Here is a 23321-nt window from a genome sequence, read left to right on the forward strand (position 1 = left end):
ACCTAAGGCCTCGTTCCACCCCAATCCTACCTTTTACCTCAATCTCCCCTTGATCATCCTCTAGTGATCTGTTTCATAGATGTGCCCCTTTTAACACCACCCGCCCTCTTGTCAGGGGTGTATGCAAAAGTGAATACCAGTACTTTCAAAATGATCCCCAGTGTGGTCCTGTCAGTCAAATCACAGTTGTGCACATGATTGCTCATTCTCTGTCCCCTCACTTCTGCTATTTTGATACTTTTTCCCTCCTGCAGCTTCATTTTCCTGATTATGTCCCTTTTCACTGGATCCTTCTGTTTACTTTTTCATTGGCTGATATTTGCTGTCATTTGAATCAGCCCCTGTCTGTGTTTCCTCTATGAATGCACGTTTTAAGGCCAACAAATTGTGATGTTGTGCACAGACAAAATCATACAAGTGTGCACATAACTAGAGAATATTTGAGGGAACATTGATCTTGCCCCAGTTTAGCTTGTAAGCTGTGTTCTCCCCCTATAAAATGAACATTACAGTCAGTTCTATAGGAGATAATTACCATGCCTGACACAAGGACAACTTACAAACTACTTGCAGATACTGCCCTGGTCAGAATCAATTTTGGAACTCCAGTGTCGTTGCAAGGCAGCCAGTGTTGCAGACCACAATGCCATTGTGGTGTCTGTGTTCTGTGCCTTTTATCTTCTTCTTTTCTCCTTACTTACTGGCCTACATTCATATTAGGTCCTTCTATTTAGCTTTTTATTAAAGCGTAGTCTTTGCTTGTTATGGTAAGAGATTTAAAAATGGACAAAATGTCCTTGTAACTGCATATCCTATACTGGAAGCACAAACTGTATGTAACAAGTATACCATATGTTTTTGTTTTAAATATATGTTAATAAAGCTTTATTTGAATTTAAATATTTTTAAGGTATGAAGGTATTGACTGTGATCCTGTTGTCTTGAAAGCCAAAGGAGGCCCCTGCTCTGAGGACATATACCCAATACATATTATTTCTGAAAATAAAGATGGCATTCAGGGCTCCTGTCAGTTTTTTGAAGAAAGGATCTTAGTTACAGACCAGTTGAGAATGCACACTTTTACATGTGAACAAGTGTTTGAAAGGTTAGTTTCACTATACAGTATATAGTCTACATATACGTGTATGCATTTTAATATAATGCAAAGTAGATTTTTGTGACTTTTATCAATACATTGTAGTTTCTGTTTTAATTCGCCTAAAAGCCTAGTTTACCTTTAAGTATGATATAGACTGTGATATTCTGAGAAAATTTGTTGGTCTCAATTTTATATATGTATTTTTTAAATCTTTAGCTTTTTGTTCAGCAGCTCTCCAGGTTGGTATTTCAGGCAGTTAACTGAAATTGCGATAATGCGATATGAATAGGAGAGACCCTGAACAAAAAGATAAGTAATAAAAAATAACAATACAACTGTAGTCTTCTAGAGCTATTATTTTATGAAATATTTAGATTTTCACGTTACCTAAAGGTACAGGTTGTACTTTAGTTCTTGGGTTCACCATGTCACCAGAGGCCCAAAATACAATAAAAGTGATTCACAAAGCTTTTAAAATACAGATAAAAAAACATCACAATGATCAAAGGATCACTAAAGTGAAAGTGATGACTAATGGCAAATTGTCTCAGAATATCAATCTCTACATCATACTAAAAGTTAATTTAAAGGAACGGTTCAGTTTAAAAATGAAACTGGTTATGGGATCTGTTATACAGAATGCTTTGGACCTGGAGTTTTCCGAATAAGGGTTCTTTTTATATTTTAGATCACCATACATTAAAACACTACGAAAAAAAAAATAAACATTAAAGGAATTCACCTTTAAAGGAACAGTTTACTGAAAAAATGAAACTGGGTAAAATAGACTGCACAAAATAAAAATTTTTTGTAATATAGCTAGGCAAAAATGTAATCTATAAAGGCTGGAGTGAGCAGATGTCTAGCATTATAGCCAGAACACTTCTTCCAGCTCTCTAACCTCTTAGTAAGTCAGTGACTTTAGGTGGGACCATATGGGACATAACTGTTCAGTTGTGAGGAAGCAGGTCAGATTAAAATGCAAACTAACTGAACAGTTATGTCCCATATGGCCCCCCTCAAGTCACTGATAGGTTACTGACTGCTAAGAGCTTAGAGAGCTGAAAGCAGGAAGTAGAGGTCTGGCCATTACATTTGCTCACTCCAGCCTTTATAGATTACAATTTTTTTCTTAACTATATTGAAAACATTTTTTATTTTGCGCAGTCTATCTATTTTACCCAGTTTCATTTTTACAGTAAACTGTTCATTTAAAGGTGAACAATTCCTTTAATGTTTAAATTATTTTTAGTAGTGTTTTAAAGTATGGTGATCTAAAATATAAGAAGAACCCTTATTCGGAAAACTCCAGGTCCAAAGCATTCTGTATAACAGATCCCATAACCAGATTCATTTTAACACTGAACCGTTCCTTTAAATTAACTTTTAGTATGATGTAGAGATTGATATTCTGAGACAATTTGCCATTAGTCATCACTTTCACTTTAGTGATCCTTTGATCAATGAGATGTTTTTTAAAGAAAGAATTCAACATTAGGATCAGACTTACTTAATTTTGTGGTCTAAAGGAGAAATAATTTGTTCTCTCACTGGCTGATACTTTAACCCAGTGATCCCCAACCAGTGGCTCGGGGGGAACATGTTGCTCCCCAACCCCTTGGATGTTGCTCTCAGTGCCCCCAAACCAGGGAGTTATTTTTGAATTCCTGACTTGGGGGCAAGTTTTGGTTGAATAAAAACAAGATTTACTCCCAAATAAATCCCCCTGTAAGCTGATAGGGTGCATAGAGGCCCCTAATAGCCAATCTTAACCCTTATTTGGCTCCTCCATGAACTTTTATGGTGCTTGTGTTGCTCTCCAAGTCTTTTTACATTTGACTGTGGCTCACAAGTAAGAAAGGTTGGGGACCCCTGCTTTAACCTATTCAGGCTTCTGCAGTGATCACTGTAATGGAAGCTGGGGGATTAGGTGTCCTTTAATATATAACAAATCTGTTAGTTACATTTAGGAGCATATTATATGTGCATGTATAAATTAACTCCTAATCATTTGCAGATGGGGAGAAAAACTTCTAATTGTTGGGTCACAAGCCTTGCGTTTAAGAGCTTTAATCGGTTGGGAAGGGGATCCAACAGTACTGCTTCCGGATTGTTCGTACTGCATACTTGAAAAACTGGGAAGGTCCAGATGGCAAGGGGAACTTCAGAGAGATCTTCAAGGATCATTCAAGTATGTGGGATTTTCATATAAACATTTTTTTTTCTCTTTACTGGACTACTTCTTGATATATGATTTAAAGGAGAAGGAAAGGCTAATAAAGAGTTAATCTCAAGCTGCAGGCATACCTTCAGTTGTCTCAATAGTGCCCTTAAAGGAGAAGGAAAGGCTAAGTCACTTGGGGGTGCCAAAATGTTAGGCACCCCCAAGTGACTTGGACCGCTCACCTCATACCCCAGGCTGGTGCCCCTGTACGGAGAGAACAGCAAAAGCAGGGAGTAGCACCGAGCGCTTCCTCGTTCCTGTAGCGCCGCGCGCGCATGCGCAGTAGAGTGAAAAGCCGAACTTAAAAAACAAAGTCGGCTTTTTACTCTACTGCGCATGCGCCGGCCAACGGATTTTGCCGGGAGAAGAGAGAGGAAGGAGGAAGCGCTTCCTACAGGTACCCTGGGCTGGTGCTTTTTTCTCCTAACAGGGGCACCAGCCCAGGGTACAAGGTAAGCGATCTAAGTCACTTGGGGGTTCCTAACATTTTGGCACCCCCAAGTGACTTAGCCTTTCCTTCTCCTTTAAGTCTCCTCATACTTCACCTGTTCAGAAGATCAGAAGCCAAACAGGAAAAAAAAACGCTGAGCAGTGTAGAGAAGATTCTCATAATGCAACGCTCCTTCCCAGACTTGGCGACTTGTTACTGTAGGTGGCGCATGCGCACACAGCATGAGCGTCTGGTTGCCATGGCGATGCAGCAATGGAGAACTCTGTGACATGCAGGTGGGGGGAGCGGGGGGGCAGGTGCGGGGAGTGGCGGAGGGTTTCTGGCAGGTGGAGGCTTTGTGGCAGGAGCGGGGGATCGGAGGGGGGACTGGCTTGTGCTTTTCAGCTGGCAGGATCGAGGAGCGAGAAGCGGTGAGTGGGGGGGGGGGGTGATTGGACTGCCGACTGAGTGTGTTGGGGGGGGGGGAGTCAGAGCGGGATCGGCTGGACTGGCTTATATTCTGTGCCATGCTGCTGTTACGAGCGGGGAACAGAGCGTGGGGGGGGGGGGGTTTGTGGCTGGACTCGCTAATATTGTTTACCATGCTGCTGACAGGAGCGAGGAGCGGTGAGCTTGAGGGAGTTGTGATTGGACTGGCTTATATTCTGTACCACGCTGACTGAGTGTGTTGGGGGTGAGGGGTCGGAGCGGGGGGGGGGGGGGTGGCTGGACTGGCTTATATTGTGTGCCATGCTGCTGACAGGAGCAAGGGGCGTCGATCGGACTGGCTTATATTCTGTGCCATGCGGACTGAGTGGGGGGAGGGAGCGGGGGTGGTGATGACTGGTTGTGCTTTTCAGTGCCATGTGTGTATCTCTGTAAATCTTTCATTAGGCAAGCCAGAAATATAGCGTTTTTACACAGCAATAGTAGTACTATTTAATAGTGTGCTTAATAGATTTTGACTTTCCTTGTCCTTTAAAAAGGAAGCCCACTCAAACACAGTTTTTTTTGCATAAAGAAATATATTTTTAAGCCAAAAATGATTCCTTATTATAGATATAGCTGCAGTCTCTTTTGCATGTTATAAAGGATTTCTTCAGGATACAAATACAGTACAGGCAATATGTATCATATCATCTAATTTTCTTCTCTGTCATACTTAAGAATGTTAATGATAAAAGCATCAATAACATTCCAAACATTGCTGCATTATAGAGTCCTAGCCCTCTTTATAGGGAGTCTACCCCAGTCTCCTCCTAACCAGTCTCCCAGACTCCCACCTCTCTCTAGGCACATCTCCCCCACCCAAACTGCATCATTAGTAGTGTGCATATCCCCTCTGTTCGCCAGCACCATCAATCATATTCTTCTCTAACAACTAGCTTTTACAATTTTTTTGCCTGCTATACTGGGGGGTTTGTTTAGTAACCTGAGTTGATAAGAATTAGTAACAACCACTATGGGTATATAGGCACTCAGGAAACTCCACGGGGCTGACAAAAAATGTTAAAATGTAAAAAAGACTTTATTCAAAGTTACATTAAAACATATCCAAAGGCCCTACGCATTTCATGCCCTAGGGGCACTTAGTCATGGGCTAAATGTGAGCCACAGGAAGTAAATTTATAGAAAATACAACCAATCAAAGAAGAGACAGTGTCTGTCCCTATTACATAATATACAACATATACAAAAAGTAAAAAAAACAAACAAAGGTAAACTAAACCTTTATAAAAGACTCATGGGGGGGTACAAACAATAAGTATAAGTGTGAAATAATGTATAGGCCGGTATGTATACATTGTTTATTCAGATTCCAGTATAAACAGAACGCAAGGTTCAGAGTTCCAGACAGATATTAACCTAATAATAGTACGAGACATCAAATCCTGCATTCATACCTGCTGGCATCCTGGTGTTTAAAGTAAAGATCTCGAATACCTCTGGTTTCTGAACTAATTTGGACAAATTACCACCTTTATTGTTTAAACTCACTTTCTCTATTCCCTGGACACTAAAATATCTCAAATCACCTGACACACATGAAGAAAAATATCTAGAAACATTAGTCTCTTTATGTGTGTTAATATCGGATACATTTTCATGAATCCTCTCTCTAAGTTTGCAGGAGGTTTGACCAACATATTGCTTTTTACATTTAAGACAAGTGATAAGATAAATGACTAGTGTTACAATTACAATTAATATACTGTTAAATATGATACACTTTTTCAGCAGCATGTGCAACAAACAAATCACCCATAGATATATAGGGGCACATCGCTTGTCTCTATACCTATAAGTACCTTTATGTTCTAACCAGGTAGGTGTGGCTTTGCATTGATTCAAAACCATACTGGGATATACAGGTCCTTCTCAAAAAATTAGCATATTGTGTTAAAGTTCATTATTTTCTGTAATGTACTGATAAACATTAGACCTTCATATATTTTAGATTCATCACACACAACTGAAGTAGTTCAAGCCTTTTAGTGTTTTAATATTGATGACTTTGGCATACAGCTCATGAAAACCCAAAACTCCTATCTCAAAAAATTTGCATATTTCATCCGACCAATAAAAGAAAAGTGTTTTTTAAAAAAAAAAAAGTCAACCTTCAAATAATTATGTTCAGTTATGCACTCAATACTTGGTCGGGAATCCTTTTGCAGAAATGACTGCTTCAATGCGGCGTGGCACGGAGGCAATCAGCCTGTGGCACTGCAAAGGTGTTATGGAGGCCCAGGATGCTTCAATAGCGGCCTTAAGCTCATCCAGAGTGTTGGGTCTTGTGTCTCTCAACTTCCTCTTCACAATATCCCACAGATTCTCTATGGGGTTCAGGTCAGGAGAGTTGGCAGGCCAATTGAGCACAGTAATACCATGGTCAGTAAACCATTTACCAGTGGTTTTGGCACTGTGAGCAGGTGCCAGGTCGCTGCATTGACCCTGCCCTTGATAAAACACAGTGGACCAACACCAGCAGCTGACATGGCACCCCAGACCATTACTGACTGTGGGTACTTGACACTGGACTTCAGGCATTTTGGCATTTCCCTCTCCCCAGTCTTCCTCCAGACTCTGGCGCCTTGATTTCCGAATGACATGCAAAAGTTGCTTTCATCCGAAAAAAGTACTTTGGACCACTGAGCAACAGTCCAGTGCTGCTTCTCTGTAGCCCAGGTCAGGCGCTTCTGCCGCTGTTTCTGGTTCAAAAGTGGCTTGACCTGGGGAATGGGGCACCTGTAGCCCATTTCCTGCACACGCCTGTACACAGTGGCTCTGGATGTTTCTACTCCAGACTCAGTCCACTGGTTCCGCAGGTCCCCCAAGGTCTGGAATCGGTTCTTCTCCACAATCTTCCTCAGGGCCCGGTCACCTCTTCTCGTTGTGCAGCATTTTCTGCCACACTTTTTCCTTCCCACAGACTTCCCACTGAGGTGCCTTGATACATGCTAATTTTTTGAGATAGGAGTTTTGGGTTTTCATGAGCTGTATGCCAAAATCATCAATATTAAAACACTAAAAGGCTTGAACTACTTCAGTTGTGTGTGATGAATCTAAAATATATGAAGGTCTAATGTTTATCAGTACATTACAGAAAATAATGAACTTTAACACAATATGCTAATTTTTTGAGAAGGACCTGTAGTGTGTTGCCCAAAGTGCACCCTTTTTTTGGAGACAAAGGTGCATATTGACTCTAAAATAGAATCAAATTTCCCATCTGTGCAAAGTATATTTAAAAAAATATATTTTTAATATGCGAAAACTGGGCACTATAAGTCAATATACATTTGGATGTATTAGGTTTAGATGAAATTCTTCTCTGTTCACATAGAAGAGATGCAGGTGTGGTAAAAAGAGCTTTTTCAAAAGCCTGTGTTAACAAATGCATTTTATAACCCCTCAAAAGTAATCTATCCCTCAATTGGCCTGCTTTAGTAACAAAAGTATCAAAATTAGAACACATATGTCTAAGAGGCAAAAATTGACCAAATGGAATATATTGTACAGCACAGCTTTTTCTATAAAGAGATGTCAGTTCCCATACCCTCCAATCTGATGTCCAAAAAATGAATACTGGTAGTGTGGAACTCTCAGGTGAACCTCAAATTGTATTCATTAGTATTAATATATTCCAAAAATTTCTCAAAAAATTTTGATCCCCCTTCCAAATGAGATCATCAGTGTAGGGTCAATGAAAGGGTTGCACTGTATGTGTGTATATATATATATATATATATATATATATATATATATTATATATATATTATATAATATATATATATATATATATATATAATTATATGTGTGTGTTCCCACCACGCCGTATTCAAGTTGGCATAGGATGGGGCAAAATTGTCCCCCATGGCAGTCCCCTGATTAAGAAATCTGTGGCATCAAGTAGAAAATCTTTCAATGGGAGCTCATAGTTGCTATACTGAGCACAAACATGTACAGTAGCCCATTTATAAATGGAATGCCATTCCATGGTACTCATACATTTCACAACTTGTCCACTATCCTTGATGTAACTAGGTAGATGTAAAAATAAAGGTTGCAGATAAAAATTGATTAGATTAGGGGTTTGCTAAGGGAACCAATACCCGCAACTATCGGTCTACCCAAAGGATGTCTCTCCAATTTGTGTACCTTAGGTAAATGATGAAAAATAGCGATTGTATGGTGTACAACTTTCAAAAATTCACCTGTTGATTGATTTTTGATTACTCCCTGATCCATATATTTATTTACAAATTTAAAAAGGGAGGCCTTTAAAATTATTCATAGGATTCTGTTTAAGCAATGCATAAGTATCTTCACCTGATAGCTGTCTCTCAGCTTCAGCCATGGGCAAGGACCTACTTTGCATTAGCATGTGGCACTTAATCTATGTAGATTTGTACTTATTTATTACCATGCTTGTTACTTATTTATTATTATTATGCCTGTCCTCCCTGTGTGTACTTTTCTACTCTGTAATATTGTACAGTGCTGCATATTCATGTAACACTTTATTGAAATTTGTTCTCTAAAAAAATATGATGTATCCAGCTCACTCCACTAACCTATGTCTTCATTAAAGGAGAAGGAAAGGCTAAGTCACTTGGGGGTGCTAAAATGTTAGGCACCCCCAAGTGACTTTAATCGCTTACCTTGTACCCCGGGCTGGTGCCCCTGTTAGGAGAAAACAGCACCAGCCCGGGGTACCTGGAGTGATGCGCTTCCTCCTTCCGGCTTCGTTTCGATGCGACTAACACAATAGGTGCATGCGCAGTAGAGTGAAAACCCGACTTCTCTGTTAAAGTTCGGCTTTTCGGCTTTCACGCAGCGATACAGGAAGGAGGAAGCACTGCAGCTACCCCGGGCTGGTGCTTTTCTCACAAGGTAAGCGATTCAAGTCACTTGGGGGTGCCTAACATTTTGGCACCCCCAAGTGACTTTGCCTTTCCTTCTCCTTTAAAGGTAAAAGGCATAATCATTAACACTTTCACTTCCAGCGGTTTTGGACAAAGCGGAACTTGTATTGCCAGACAGTTTTTGAACATTCTGCACTTTCACTTTAGGGGCCTTTCCTCGGGGGGGGACTATTTAGTTTACCCAGGAAAACAATATATTGTTTTTTTCAGGACAACCTAACCTTTTAGAATATGGTAGAATGTTTGTGTAATTCCAATTCTGTAACAAGATATAGGCTTCTAAATATCTAAAAAATTAAAAAAATATATTTTCCACAATATAAACATACACCAGAAACAAAAATTATTTTATGCATGAAAATACAACTGATTTGGAAAGTCCCATGTCCAAGTCCTAAGTTTGACAATTGTTATGACATTTCCAAAAATCACCTCAAAACTTCCACTATGCAGCATCTTATTTTCTACAGTTCATTGGGTACCAAGATAAACTTAGAGACCCCCCAATTTCATGGCTTACCTTTACCTAATTAATAAACACATGGCAGTTTTATTGGGGGTAGAAGCTGCAGAAATGTAGGGTTACCACTAAAAACCATATATTTTTGGAAAGTACACATTCTGATAAATCCAACATGGGTAAAGAAGACTTTCTACAGCAAAGTACCAATCTGGAAAGCTTCCCTAAAGTTAATGGTTTTTATGACTTTTTTGAAAAAGACCTAAAATTTATTGCAATTTGCCACATTTATCGTACAACATTTCTTACATATAATGACACATCACCCTAAATATGCAAAGATTTACTAAAGTACGTGGTGTACAGAGGCACCCAAATGAAAATAGTGCATAGGAATTTTCTCCGCTGCCAACTCAATTTCTGCAAAAAAAAAAAAGCCCAATGACCGTGTATTATGTGCTGTAAGACCCCCTAACTGTACAGAAAGCCATATATTTTTGGAAAGTACACATTCTGACAAATCCAACATGGGTAAAGAGTCCTTTCTATACCAAAGATCCAATCTGCAAAGCTTTCCTAAAGTTAGTGGTTTTTATGACATTTCAGAAAATCGCCTAAAAACTGAACCAAAAATGAAAATAGCGCATAAGGATTTCTCGCCTGCCAACTCAGCTTTTGCATACAGAGCCCCTGAGAGTGTATTATATGCTGTTAGACCCCCTAACTATAGAGAGACCCCCAGAAAACCATATATTTTTGTACAGTACACATTCTGATGAATTCAATATAGGTTATTTTTCTACATGGCAAAGCTATGCTAAAACAGATCAGGAATACTAATACAGGGATAAAAATGCAATAAAACCACACAAATTGTGCAAATCAATGAAACGACAAAATAAGTCACACAACAGCGTAATTAATGGTCAGAATATCTGATCCAATAGTCACGCTGTCAGAATAATTTGTGTGAGTTCGTGTATACATGTGTGTATACATGTGTGTACACATGTAAAAGTTGTGTGAGAGTGTGTAAGTGTGTATATGTACATAAGTGCAAAATGAAAAAAAAAAACCTATGCTAAATTGTGTGCTGTATGTGTGTGTGAAAAAAAATCGCACTTACTTGTCCTGAAGCACAGATTGCTTGCCTGGTCCTTCTAGCTGCAGTCCTCGGGAGGAAGTCAGTGAGAGGCGGCGCTGGGTGGGAAGGAGGAAGCAGTACAAGCAGCAGATACGATCGCGTCTCCTGCTTGTAGGTCGGTCCTGCGACAATTGCATCGCAGGACTGACCCCCCAACCCCCTTGGCTTGTTGCTGAGGGGGTTGGGGGCACATCTGTGTCTCTGCACCGGTGGCTTTTGCGTAGGTACTACGTTGTTGACAATGTTTATCAGTGGGCATGTCTCCCCCACCCAAATGGCATCATTTGTACTGCATATATCCCCTCCGCTTGCCAGCGCCATTACATTTTCCTAAAGCAAATAGCAGCTGTCACTCAGTGGCCATTTTTCCTCTGATACATAATTGGATACTTTTTAATCTGCAAACAGCATACACACACAGACCCTTATTCAGCATATATTTCATCAAGAATACAGGCTCACACTGGCACAACTGTCTTTGATAGAAGTTCTGCTTTGTTTGAGCACTGTAATGGTAAAGCTGAGCTCAGCAGAAAAAAATTGAAGCAGACAGCTAGAGCTGAGTTTCTATGGGAACCAGCAATGTCATCTCTTTACTGGCTGCTAGACTGGGGGCGTATTTAGTAATCTGAGCTTAGAACAGCTGAGCATGCCCATAAGCCAACAGCCAAAGCAAATTCCTGAGGGTGGGGGCTGAGATGGTTACAGGAGGAGAAGGAAATCTAAGTGATTAAGGGGATGTTGCAGCCTTACTGTTAACCTTTGGACAACCAGTGTGGCAGGTATTGAAAGATTTCAAAGAGGCTGTTCACTGATTTTTTGTGTGTGGGGTTTACATGTCCTTTAACTGCTTTTTTTTAATTTTTTTTAAAACAACGTAGTACCTACGTTGTTGGCAGGGAAAGGATTAAATGTATAATCCTTTGGGGTGTGCAAAATATTAGGCCCCCCTCCAGTGATTATCGCTTACCTTAATACCCTGGGCTGGTGCTCCAGTTTACTAAGAGTTTGCTAAGAGCTGCATTGGCCCTGGGTATTTCTGTAGAAGATCAGAAGCTTCTGTCTTCTTTTCTCTGGACTAGTGCAATAGTGAAAAAGCAGGATTTTTTTTTTTTTTTTTTGCATCTAGGTTTAGCGTTTATTTTACTGGGCATGCACCTGGCCCTGCTGGAATAAAGAGAAGATGGAAAAGCAGAAGGAAATGGTGACAATAAGCTTCTGCCTAACTTTTTGACCCCCCCCCCCCCCCCAGTGATAATACTTTTAGTTATTCTTTAATAACACACTACACAGCAGCAACCCAAGCTGACACATCATCATAGTGACACGCACACAATGTTAGTGCACAAATTCAGACCTATACTAAACTATTGAAAGACGGATCCTTCAGCCACTATATAAACTTTTAAACTAAAGGATTGTGGCACTTGGGAGATTAAGAAGCAACTTAATTATAGCAGAGGATTTTTTTCCTAACTTGGTGAACATAAACCTCTTTGTTTTGTCAATTTTTTTTTAGGGTTGATGCTGGGAAAATCCATTATCTGAGACGTGCACTGGATAGGAATGGGCTTATAACAATGCAGTCCCATATAATTAAATTATCCAATGGAACTCAGCAGCATTCATTACTTTTGCTTCTGAAGAGATTTCATATTGATAGGTATGTGCACAAATACAGGTGATGCAGAACAGGACCCTAGAAGTGTGAGTGATTCTCATCAAAAGTATGTTCCCACAAAGGACCAAACATATTGACTGTTTATAATACCATACAGCAAACATGCTTTAGAAGCTTTTTTTCCTAACAAAAAAGAAGTTAAATTGAACAATTGCAGTTGCCTACAGCAACTAGTCAGTCCTTTGCTTTTATTTATTTTTTTTGCTGTTTAAAACTGTTGATTAGAGAGTCACAGAAAATGCAAGGGGGATCCTAACTGTAAGGCTGATCACCTGCCCATTGAAAGTTTTGTGGAGGGGCTGTCAGTCTCCCTAGTCTTAAAGAATATTGAGCCTGGAAGAGAGAGACTCGCCTCACACACAGGTAAAATAGCACCCTTAACCACCATAGACAAGATAGTCTGAGTATATGCTGATCTATTGTCCAAGAGTGTGCCACTGCAAATCAGATTTGCCACTCCCCTGCATGGCATTTGAAATTCAAGCACATGCATTTTGTAATTTTAAATGTCAATAGCCAAAACTAGCCAGAAGTTTTAAATATAATCTGTGGTTTTTTTTTTTTTAAGAATCTGTGTATTTTTATTTAGTATTTTAGTCTATTTTTGATCTCTCACAGGAGAAATAAGTACGATATGCTGTCGGAGAAAGTGTCAGCCCTATTGAGTGAATGCGAGAATCAGATAGAAACTCTGATTAATCTTAGGGAAGAACTGGTAAGAATCTAAATATACATATTTTATTGTACTTACAGCACACATGTTCCATGTTCTATTTATCTGTTTCTTTCTTCCTGTGTTAAGTAGTACATTTTAGACTAGAAGGTGTGTGCATTTATACACCGAGCTTTAAACCATATATATCTGTTAGACATGAAAAATCTACTTAGGCATTTGTGAATGCTATACAGCTAGAAAATGTATATACAATATTTGTTTTAATTTGCTTTTAGGGAGTGCATGAGCGGATATTCAAGCGCCTTTACTATTACATGGCAAATGCTGGAATTGTGAAAATAATTTCTTTACCTTTGCAAGAATTGCAGCCACTTGCAGAGCGATGTAAGACTAAAAGGGGTAAGCTTGATAATATGTTTTAGTGTATGGAATTGACCTTTTATAAGGATAGTGTTTGAGATCACTTTCTCTATGACTCAGAAGTGGCTATAGCTGGCCATACACGTGCGGATTCAGGTCCTTCAGACCAATTCAGCAGTGTATTTACCCCTGTATGGGCACCACTGATGGGCCTACCCAACCAATATCTGGCCTAAAATCGGGCAGGCCTCGATCAGGCAGGTTGGATTTCCTATCAGATCGGGACCTCATTGGCTTGTTAATGCAGCGCTCGGTCCGAAGGCTCATATTCCCACCACTTTAATTCGATTTTTTGTCCCTAGGGCCAAACGGTTGAATTAGCCACCCTAGGTGGGCATATCGGGAGACAATCCGATCATTGGCAACCTTGCCAAACGAGCGGATCACACCATGTATGGCCTCCTTTAGTCAGCAGACCGTATCTGACCATGTATGGCCAGCTTAAATTTCACCTATCATGGAAAAATTGTTTCCCCAACTAAGGTCGAAATCTAAAAGAGCCCTCACTCTAGTTAGGGAAAACATTTTTTGTAAGAAATTGCCCTTACGAGCTCCATGCCTCCACACTGGGAGGGAGCTTCCTGGTGCGGGCAGCTATGTTGGGGCACATGCATGCATGTGACAAAATCAGAAGTCACAATGACTAATTCAGTATCACATGCATACACATAATGAGCAAGCCAGGGCATCAAGCTGAGGTAAGTTTTGATGGTGGGCAAGCATGAAACGCGTTAGGCTATATCCGTAAGGGGTTACTTATGTTTTTAAATTGATTGAAATAAACTTATATATTTTACATTTTTTGCAGTGGAGATTGAGATTTCTTTTGAGTTGCTTTATCCCCCAGTAATCATTAGGGATAGTTCTCTCCATACCACTCAATATAGTGTTTACTCTGTATGATATATACTTGCAGTTTTTGTGTTTTGATTCCTTTATTGGAGTTTTAAATTATGATTATGAAATGTTTCATATATGTAGTTGAACTATTTACTTTATATTAAAATTCTAGTATACTTTTGTTTTGTAAAAAAAAAAAAAAGAGGCGGGGAGAAATACGCTGTGAATTCTGTATGCATCAAATTTTTATAATTGATTTCTGCTGAACCAGTTTGGATACTATCTGCATTTTTTTTTTTTTTTTTTTTTTGGCAAAAGGCACCGATATAATGGTCCGTTGTGTAAAACTTCTAAAGGAATATAAAAGAAAAGTTGATGATTCTGATGATGATGAGGAGGAAGATATAAGAAATCGTATTGTCCCTGTGGACATAATTTGTGAGAAGGATATGTTAACACAAACCTATGAGCTCAGTAAGTGTAAAGTATCCATGTTGTTAGGGTACAATTATTTTATTGCCAAGTGTGAATCTTGTCCTAGTGGTATGGAACAACACTTGTCTTTTGTTTTATCTGTGTGGATCAAAGAGGAACAATTCCTACTCATGAGTATGTGGCCAGTGGCTTACTTAAAATGGCAGATTCTGCCTTTCCATTGGGGACTAGGTTGCTTCCCATACACACCATTATTTTGCAGTATGCAGTGTGGGTTAAAGCAACTTGTGTACAACATGCCATAGTCCTTGTGACCCACTGACACATATAGATACATATAGTCCCTCTGCAGATACTACTACTATTAATACATCTGCCATGTGCTGTATTGTACGAGATATGCAACATCTACTTCTCTCTCAGATAGCCCGGTCATTACAACAAGCACTCAAACTAACAAAGGTAGCACAATATCTTCTAATCTTTCATCTGTGCACATCTAGTAATTTTATGAATTTTTAATGTTTTTATTTAATTAGCAATTTATAAATATACAGGGAAATTAGATGGAAGCAGTAAGTAGTAGGCAGAAGAGAAAGAAGCCCCATGAGCTAGGATATCCAAGAAAAGGAAAGCTAACATTTCATGTGAATAGAACTGTAATGAGGGGTCATCCCTGCGCTGCCAGCCAAGCATCCTATATATCTTCAACAGAAACTCTGACCACATGTCAGTTTATGGCTACTTAGTGAGTGATTAATCTGTTTCTTTTAAAAGTTTAGGGAAGGAGTGACTGTTTTATCTGCAGGTCTTTTACTATACCAAGAAAGCTATATTGTTGCATTGGAATCCATAGTCTGGCACGAGCATTTAGATTGAGGTTGGCTGCTATGGCCAGTCCCAGGAGACTGGGATAGCCAATATTAGGGAAAACTAGCACCTCCTCAGCATACTTAAGAACTTCCCACCAGAGTTTTAAAATTTCTGGACAGCCCCAAAAAACATGGAAGAAGTAACCTACCTCGGGTTCACATTTGGGGCACAAATCCAGTGCATTGGGGACTGTCGGATTGATTTAAACCCTCTTAAGAAATGTAACTTGCATAATTCTGCCTCTCATTGAAATTGTTAGTAGTTTTAAAAGTGTTTGAGTTCATCTTTTCACATATAATTGTACCAGATCTTATACATCACTTTGTCATTTTGCTTGGCTTTGTCTATGGGTTAAAGGAACAGTAACACCAAAAAATGAAAGTGTATAAAAGTAACTAAAATATAATGTGCTGCTGCCCTGCACTGGTAAAAGTTGTGTGTTCACTTCAGAAAGTCTACTATAATTTATATAAATAAGCTGCTATGTAGCCATGGAGGCAGCCATTCAAAGGAGAAAAGGCACAGGCACATAGCAGATAACAGATAAAACACTATTGTACTCTACAGAACTTATCTGTTATCTGCTATGTAACCTGTGCCTTTTCTCCTTTTTTCCAGCTTGAATGGCTGCCCCCGTGGCTACACAGCAGCTTATTATATAAGTTATAGTAGTGTTACTGTAGCAAACACACCAGTTTTACCAGTGGATGGCAACGGTGCATTATATTTTTATTACTTTAAAGCGCTTTCATTTTTTGGTGTTACTGTTCCTTTAAAGGCCTGTCTGCATTAGTAGAGTATAGCATTGTCCCTTATGTTTGTTCATAGCCTGAATAATGAATAAGCAGGTAAGTAATATTGTGTTTTTATTTCTTTTTTTTATTTGGGGTTTTTCTGAATATCCCACTGGTGTATAATGTTTATGTTTTTGTGTTTTGATAGTTGAAAATAGGGGAACCAAAGGAATTTCTCAAAGTGAGATCAGGATGGCAATGAATGTGGGAAAGCTGGAAGCCCGGATGTTATGCCGTTTATTAGAAAGATACATGCTCATTAAGGTTTGTTATTTGTTTAATAAGTAAAACAAAAAGACACAAATATTTAATGATTATGCAATATATAAAAAAGAGTAGTATTATTGAATGGGTGACTTAAGCGCAGTGTTAGCTGACATATGACTTTGCTGTTAGGTTTTAAAGCCCATTATCTGTGATCCGTTATAAATTCCGTGTTATCTTGTCAATACCCTTCTACCATGATTTGTTTTTGTCATACTTATGTAAGTGAATAATGAATGCGTGCATTTGGGCAGGTAATAGGGGTACATATAATCTTCCATTTTCATAAATCAGCAGTCGGAGAAATCCAGACAGGTTATTAATTGTTGCTGTACAGAGCTATTACATTTAATTGTATGTTTGTGATACTCTGCACCTCACATTTAGCTACTATACATGTGTTTTGACAATATAGATGCAAGATGTGAAGTTGTTCATATTGCATATTTGGAAATATTGCTCATTCAAGACTGCAAGATGAAATCTGTTCACTAAAATAGATCTTGAGTATAATACAGTATATGATGTGATATCTGCTGTTGATTAAAGGGGAACTCCAACCAAACAGATCTTAAGATTTTTGAAAAGTAAACATAATTTTAAGCAACTTTGCAATATACATCAATTATATAAATACATCAAAAATATAAAGCCTTTCATGATTTTTAATTTAATAATATGGTTTAAAAAAAGTTACCTAAGCCTAGCTCCCTATTCTACTGCTGATCTGGCTGACTACTTTGAGAATCAAATAAAAGTAATAGACTGTCCTTAGCCTGAATTCTCTAAATCCCACAATTCCGTACACGTGATGTGAATAAGTAAAGGAATACATTGTGGGTTATGTCATTTCTGCATCAAGCCTGCAAGCTGCAGAGAGGTTATTTAAATTTGTAACATTCATGTTTTAGTCTCTTCTTCTCTACAAGGATTTCAAACAATGCAGAAAGAGAACTGTTTTGTAGCTGAATTGTAGCATATAAAAATGGTATTTATTTATACTTTTTTTTTTTAAGAAAGTGATTACAGTGATAAGTATATTGAGGGTTTCTGTGTTGTATGGGGCATTTTAACAAATTTTGGTTCGGAAGTTCCCCTTTAAGAATTTCTGTTAAGGTATACTGGAAAAGTGACAGTGATCCTGAAAGTACAGAAAACTAACATGGCTGGTGTATATTTGAGTAAGCTTAACTGTATTTTGTGTGATAGGGTTACTCTTTAAACTAAGGAATAGGAATGTCATAAATATATTTGGAAAAATATACATAAGGATCAGTATTGTAACTAGAGTTTCCTGAAACCACAAAAAAACTTTAGGGCCCAAAGTTCAGGAAAATGTTGTGTTGATCATTTACTGAAACAGAGCACTATGTAATAGGCTTGGTTTTTGGTATTATAGATCAGGGATCCCCAACCTTTTTTACCCATGAGCCACAGTCAAATGTAAAAAGAGTTGGGAAGCAACACAAGCATGAAAAAATGTTCATGACGTTGTATGTATGTACAGTGGATATAAAAAGTCTACACACCCCTAATAAAATGTCCATGTGAACATACCCAATATGATCTGCCATTTCTGTCATTTCAGCTTTTGCAAAATCAACACATTTACATCATTTTGTATGGGATAACGCTACAAAAAAGTATGCTCACCCCAGAAAGCCATTTATTTTTGGAAAGTACACATTCCCCCGAATCTAAAATGGGTACCCATGTCTTTCTACTCCAAAGTACCAAGTCGCAAAGCGTTCCTAAAGTTGGCAATTTTGATAATATTTCCAAAAATCCTCTCAAAGCTTCCAGTTTGCAACATCTTATCTCCCATGTATCATTAGGTACCAAGATAAAACATCCTGAATTTGAACGCCAGGGGTCCACTAAACAGTATGATGCCCAATATGTTTAGGTTTACCTAAGTATGTGGCATGTAGGGGCCCCAATGTGAACATACCCCATATGATCTGTCATTTCAGCTTCTGCAAAATCAACACATTTACATCATTTTGTGTGGGATAACGCTACAAAAAAGTACGCTCACCCCAGAAAGCCATATATTTTTGGAAAGTACACATTCCCCCAAATCTAAAATGGGTACCTGTGTCTTTCTACTCCAAAGTACCAAGCCGCACAAAGTCAAGCGAACAACAACTATGCATAACTGAAAATGCAATAAAATGGCTAAAAATGCAATAAAATGGCTAAAAATGCACCAAAATCACAAAATGTAATAAAAACACCAAAATAATACACAAAAGGTATTTCGCAGTGCGGTTAGCGAATATGCTATCCGCAATGGCAATAAAACATTTTTTTCAGGCAAGAATAAAAACGACAAAATTACATAAGTGTGTAAGTGTGTGTGTACACATGGCAAAATGTGTTTTGTGTGCATGTGTGTGTGTGCAAGTACAGAGCTGCGGAATATGTTGGCGCTTTATAAATAAATGCTAATAGTAATAATATAAGTGTAAGTATAAGTGTATATTAGTCTAATAAGTGTGTGATTGTGTGTTTGTGTGTGTGTCTGGCACTTACTTTGGGTCGTGAAGCTGTAGATCGCTGGAGGGACACAGGAGAGATGCAGGCACAGCAGCTGCACTGAAGAATCGGTGAATGGGCGGAACAGGAAGCGGGGGGAGCAGAGGGGGAAGTACAGGAAGGGAGAGCAGAAGAAAACAGACAGGAGCTACAGGCTGGCTTTTTCTATGGGGCCCCTGGGCGATCGCGCCCCAGGGGCCACTAGTTACCCCCCTCAGCTCGTTCCCTAGGGGGTTCTTTACCTTGCACTTGTTCTCTGCACTCGGATTAAGCAGGGAGCGCAGAGAACGAGTGCAAGATAAAGAAAACGTAGCTCCTACGTGCTCGGCATTTAACATCTTTTTATGCCAGCACGTAGGAGCTACATGCTTGGCAGGGAAAGGGTTAAGATAATAATAGATAAATACAAATAAATACAAGATACAGTTGCAATAAGTTAAGAGTCAAAGACACAAGAGGATGGAGGTCCCTGTCCCGTAGAGCTTACAATCTATATGGGAGGGTAACTTACAGACACAAATAGGCAAATATAAGTGCTGTAGGTCACAGTGGGTAACACTGCAATATAAGTGCTGGTTCCCGTATCAGGTGCTGTGCGAGTGCTCCAAAAGGTAGTCTTTAAAGGAACAGTAACACAAAAATTTTTCTTTAAAGATATCACTTATAAATACTTTTATTAACCTAAATAACTTTAAAAAAATGTGAAAATTTTAAGTGGTTTTATAATAAATTCCATTACCAGAGGCTTTCTGGGCAAAGCTTGAAATGGCGATACGGCGATGGGGTAGACTGCGTTCTTCTGTGTCCTATTTAAAGTGATTAATGGGCTGTTAGCGATGGGGCACAAAGAGGGAAAGAAGAGGGATGGGAGACAGACCTTTTCTCCTCTTCTACTGGGTCTGCGTGTCTGTTAGAAGGAGCGCTGCCAGAGCCTGCATGGGGAGAGGGAAGGGGATCTGAATGGAAGTGCACTGCGAGACTTGGGAGAGATCTGCTGCCAGAGCTCAGTAAATCTGTGGTAAAGTACATTTACAAAAAAAACCACTAATACTATTGTAATTTTTCTATGATATATTTGCTAATTAAAGTATAAAGAATGGATTTCTTGAAAGTAAAAACTTTGTGTTACATTTCCTTTAAGTTTAGTTTTAAAAAGACTGAGGGAGGATTCTCTCCAGAGAAAATCAGGGAGGGCATTCCAAATGTAAGGGGCAGCAAGGCAGAAAGGTTTAAGGCGGGAAACTGCAGTAGTAGTGGGGGGCGCAACCAAACGATTGCTCTGCGAGGAACGAAGGAGTCGGCCAGGAACGTACGGAGACACAAGAGAAGAGATGTAGTGAGAAATAGAGGAATGGAGGGCTTTGAAGTTTAAGAGAAGGAGTTTATAAGATATTCATAGGAAGCGATGATAAGGACTTCAACAGGGGAAGGGCCTGAACTCTCCTGGATGAGAGGAGGAGAATTCTGGCAGCAGTGTTTAATATAGACTGTAGGGGGGGAAAGATGGGAGTTAGGGAGGCCAGTTAGTAGTAGTCAAGTCGGAATAGGATGAGAGCATGCATGAGCAGCCTAGCTGTTGCAGTAGAAAGAAAGGGACGGATTTTGGCAATATTGTGTAAGAAAAAGTGACAGTGACAGACGGTTTTGACAGTGGTGTTAATATGGTCAGAGAAGGAGACACAGGAGTCAAAGATCACCCTCAAACAACGTGCCGAATCGGTTGATTAGGGTGCCATCAATAGAGATAGTAAAGGAGGGGGTAGGACCAGGCTTAGGCGGAAAGATCATTAGTTCAGTTTTTGTTAGGTTCAGTTTGAGGTGGCGTTGGTTCATCCAATTGGAGATAGCCAGGAGGCAGTTAGAGATTTGAGTTTCAGTTTCAATTGTTAATGAAGGGGTCGAAAAATAAATTTGGATATCATCAGCATACAGATGATATTTAAAGCCGAATGAACAGATAAGATCTCCCAAAGACAGCATGTAGAGGGAGAACAACAACGGCCCAAGTACAGAGCCTTGGGGTACCCCCACATTAAGAGGAACTGGAGATGAGGTTTTGTTAGCATAGGAGACAGTGAATGAATGGATAGAGAGGTAAGAAGAGATCCAGGATGCAGCCTGACTACGGATACCAATCAAATGCAGAATTTGCATCAGGAGGGAGTGGTCGACCGTATTAAATGCAGCCGATAGATCGCGGAGGATTAGTATAGAAAAGTGGCCTTTGGCTTTGGAAACCTGAAGATCATTTGTAACTCTGCACAGCGCCGTCTCAGTAGAGTGCACAGGCCAAAAACCAGATTGCAGCTGGTCCAATAAATTATTAAGAAAGTTAGTAATATGGGAGAAGACAATACACTCTAAGATTTTGGAGGCAAGCGGTAGAAGCGAGACAGGATGGTAGTTAGAGAGAGAGGGCGGGTCCAGTGTGACTTTTTAAGGATAGGCTTGACACAGGCCTGTTTGAACGAAGAGGGGAGATATCTAGAAGTCAGAGAAGAATTGAAGATGTGAGTAAGAACCGGAGTATGTTCAGCAGCACAGTGTTTAAGCAAAGAAGAAGGCATAGGGTCAAGGGAGCAAGTGATGAGCAGGAGACTTTGGAGGCATGCAGAAGGGGGCATGAGGAAGGAGGAGCTGGTTTGTATTAGTACAGGGCGGAATCTGATTGCGGATGGACTACACTTTGTTCATGAAGAAATCATCAAAGACCTGGGGAAAGTGCATAAAGTTAGGTAATGGAGTCTGTGAGGGACGCAGAAGGGTATTGAATATAGAAATCGGGCATCGCAGGTTGGATTTATTATTGTTTATAAGGTTATTGTAGTATTCCTGTTTTGCCTTCGACAAGGCAGAGTTGAGGAAGGCCAATAGGGATTTATAATGGATAAGTGATTTAGAGCAGAACAGATTATGGATGAACGTAGCTTTGTTAGTTAAGGAACAGATATTAAGAAGGGCACAAGAAAACGGAAGGCAGGAAGAGTGGGAACCTTAATAAAGTTAGAAACAGCAGAGGAACGAAAGGCTTTAGGCATCAGGACAGAAGGACGAGGACGAATATAAGTAGGTATGGGGCAGGGCCCAGGGTTTGGAGAGACATCCCCTGCAGCTAGTAATAGTAGGAAAAAGAGTGAGAAGATGTGAGCAGAGGATTTAAAATGAGTGCTGAAAAATTAAGACTCTTTCTATTGGAATTAAATGCAGATATAGCAGATTTACCAATAAAAATGTACAAATGCAGACGGTGCCAAATAAGGGCTGTGATTGGCTATTTGGTAGCTCCTATGTGGACTGGTAGCCTAAATAAGGCTCAGTTTGGTGGTACAACTGACTTTTATGCAACCAAAATTTGCCTCCAATCCAGGAATTGAAAAATAAGCACCTGTTTTTGAGGCCAGTCTGGGAGCAATATCCAAAGGGTTGGGAAGCAACATGTTGCTCATGAACCACTGGTTGGGGATCACTGTTGAAGCTGAGTGCAGTAATAACATTTTATGAAAGAGAGTGCTAATAGAGTGATAATTGACAATAAGTTTGTTGCTCACCCTTTTTCATCTGTTTCCCTTGTTTAGGGATTCATGGAAGACGAAGGTCGTCAAAGAACCACAAAATTTATTTCCCATGTATTTGTTGAAGAAAGTGACTTGCGCAGACAATTTTTAGAAGAAAAGGCAAAAAGTGAAAAGCTGTCAATGTTTAGTTTAGCATCTGTTCAGAAAGTTGGAGAAAACTCGATGGCAACTGAAGACAATACATACTTAGAGGCAGATAACCTAAAAGAGGAAGACATAGAGATTAAAAAGCAAAAGGAGCATGAGGCAAATCCGCTTCCGAGTCAGCTTTCGATTTACCCTAGCAATACATCAACACCAAGAGGTATGGTTTAGAATTCTTTATGTCATAGAAATGATGAATTTCAAAATGACTATTGTAATAATACCCCTTTTTGTGTTTGTTGTATTCTTGTATTTGTCTAATATCTGAAAATTAAGAGGGTACTGTATAGCTATCTCT

The 23321-nt window shown here is 39.4% G+C and overlaps 1 protein-coding gene across 1 annotated transcript in view; it reads left to right on the top strand.

Moving 5' to 3' along the window:
* Positions 1–23321, top strand: part of gtf3c1 (general transcription factor IIIC subunit 1) — a 79928-nt gene that overhangs the window by 760 nt on the left and 55847 nt on the right. Inside the window, exons 2-9 of the mRNA XM_002938289.5 lie at positions 911–1105; positions 3117–3290; positions 12303–12446; positions 13083–13179; positions 13416–13539; positions 14719–14874; positions 16651–16766; positions 22880–23183. Of these exons, the coding sequence (XP_002938335.3) occupies positions 911–1105; positions 3117–3290; positions 12303–12446; positions 13083–13179; positions 13416–13539; positions 14719–14874; positions 16651–16766; positions 22880–23183 (1310 nt within the window). The remainder of the gene's footprint in view (positions 1–910; positions 1106–3116; positions 3291–12302; positions 12447–13082; positions 13180–13415; positions 13540–14718; positions 14875–16650; positions 16767–22879; positions 23184–23321) is intronic.

This window comes from Xenopus tropicalis, chromosome 9 (genome assembly GCF_000004195.4).
Source record: "Xenopus tropicalis strain Nigerian chromosome 9, UCB_Xtro_10.0, whole genome shotgun sequence".
Taxonomy (NCBI): Eukaryota; Metazoa; Chordata; class Amphibia; order Anura; family Pipidae; genus Xenopus; species Xenopus tropicalis.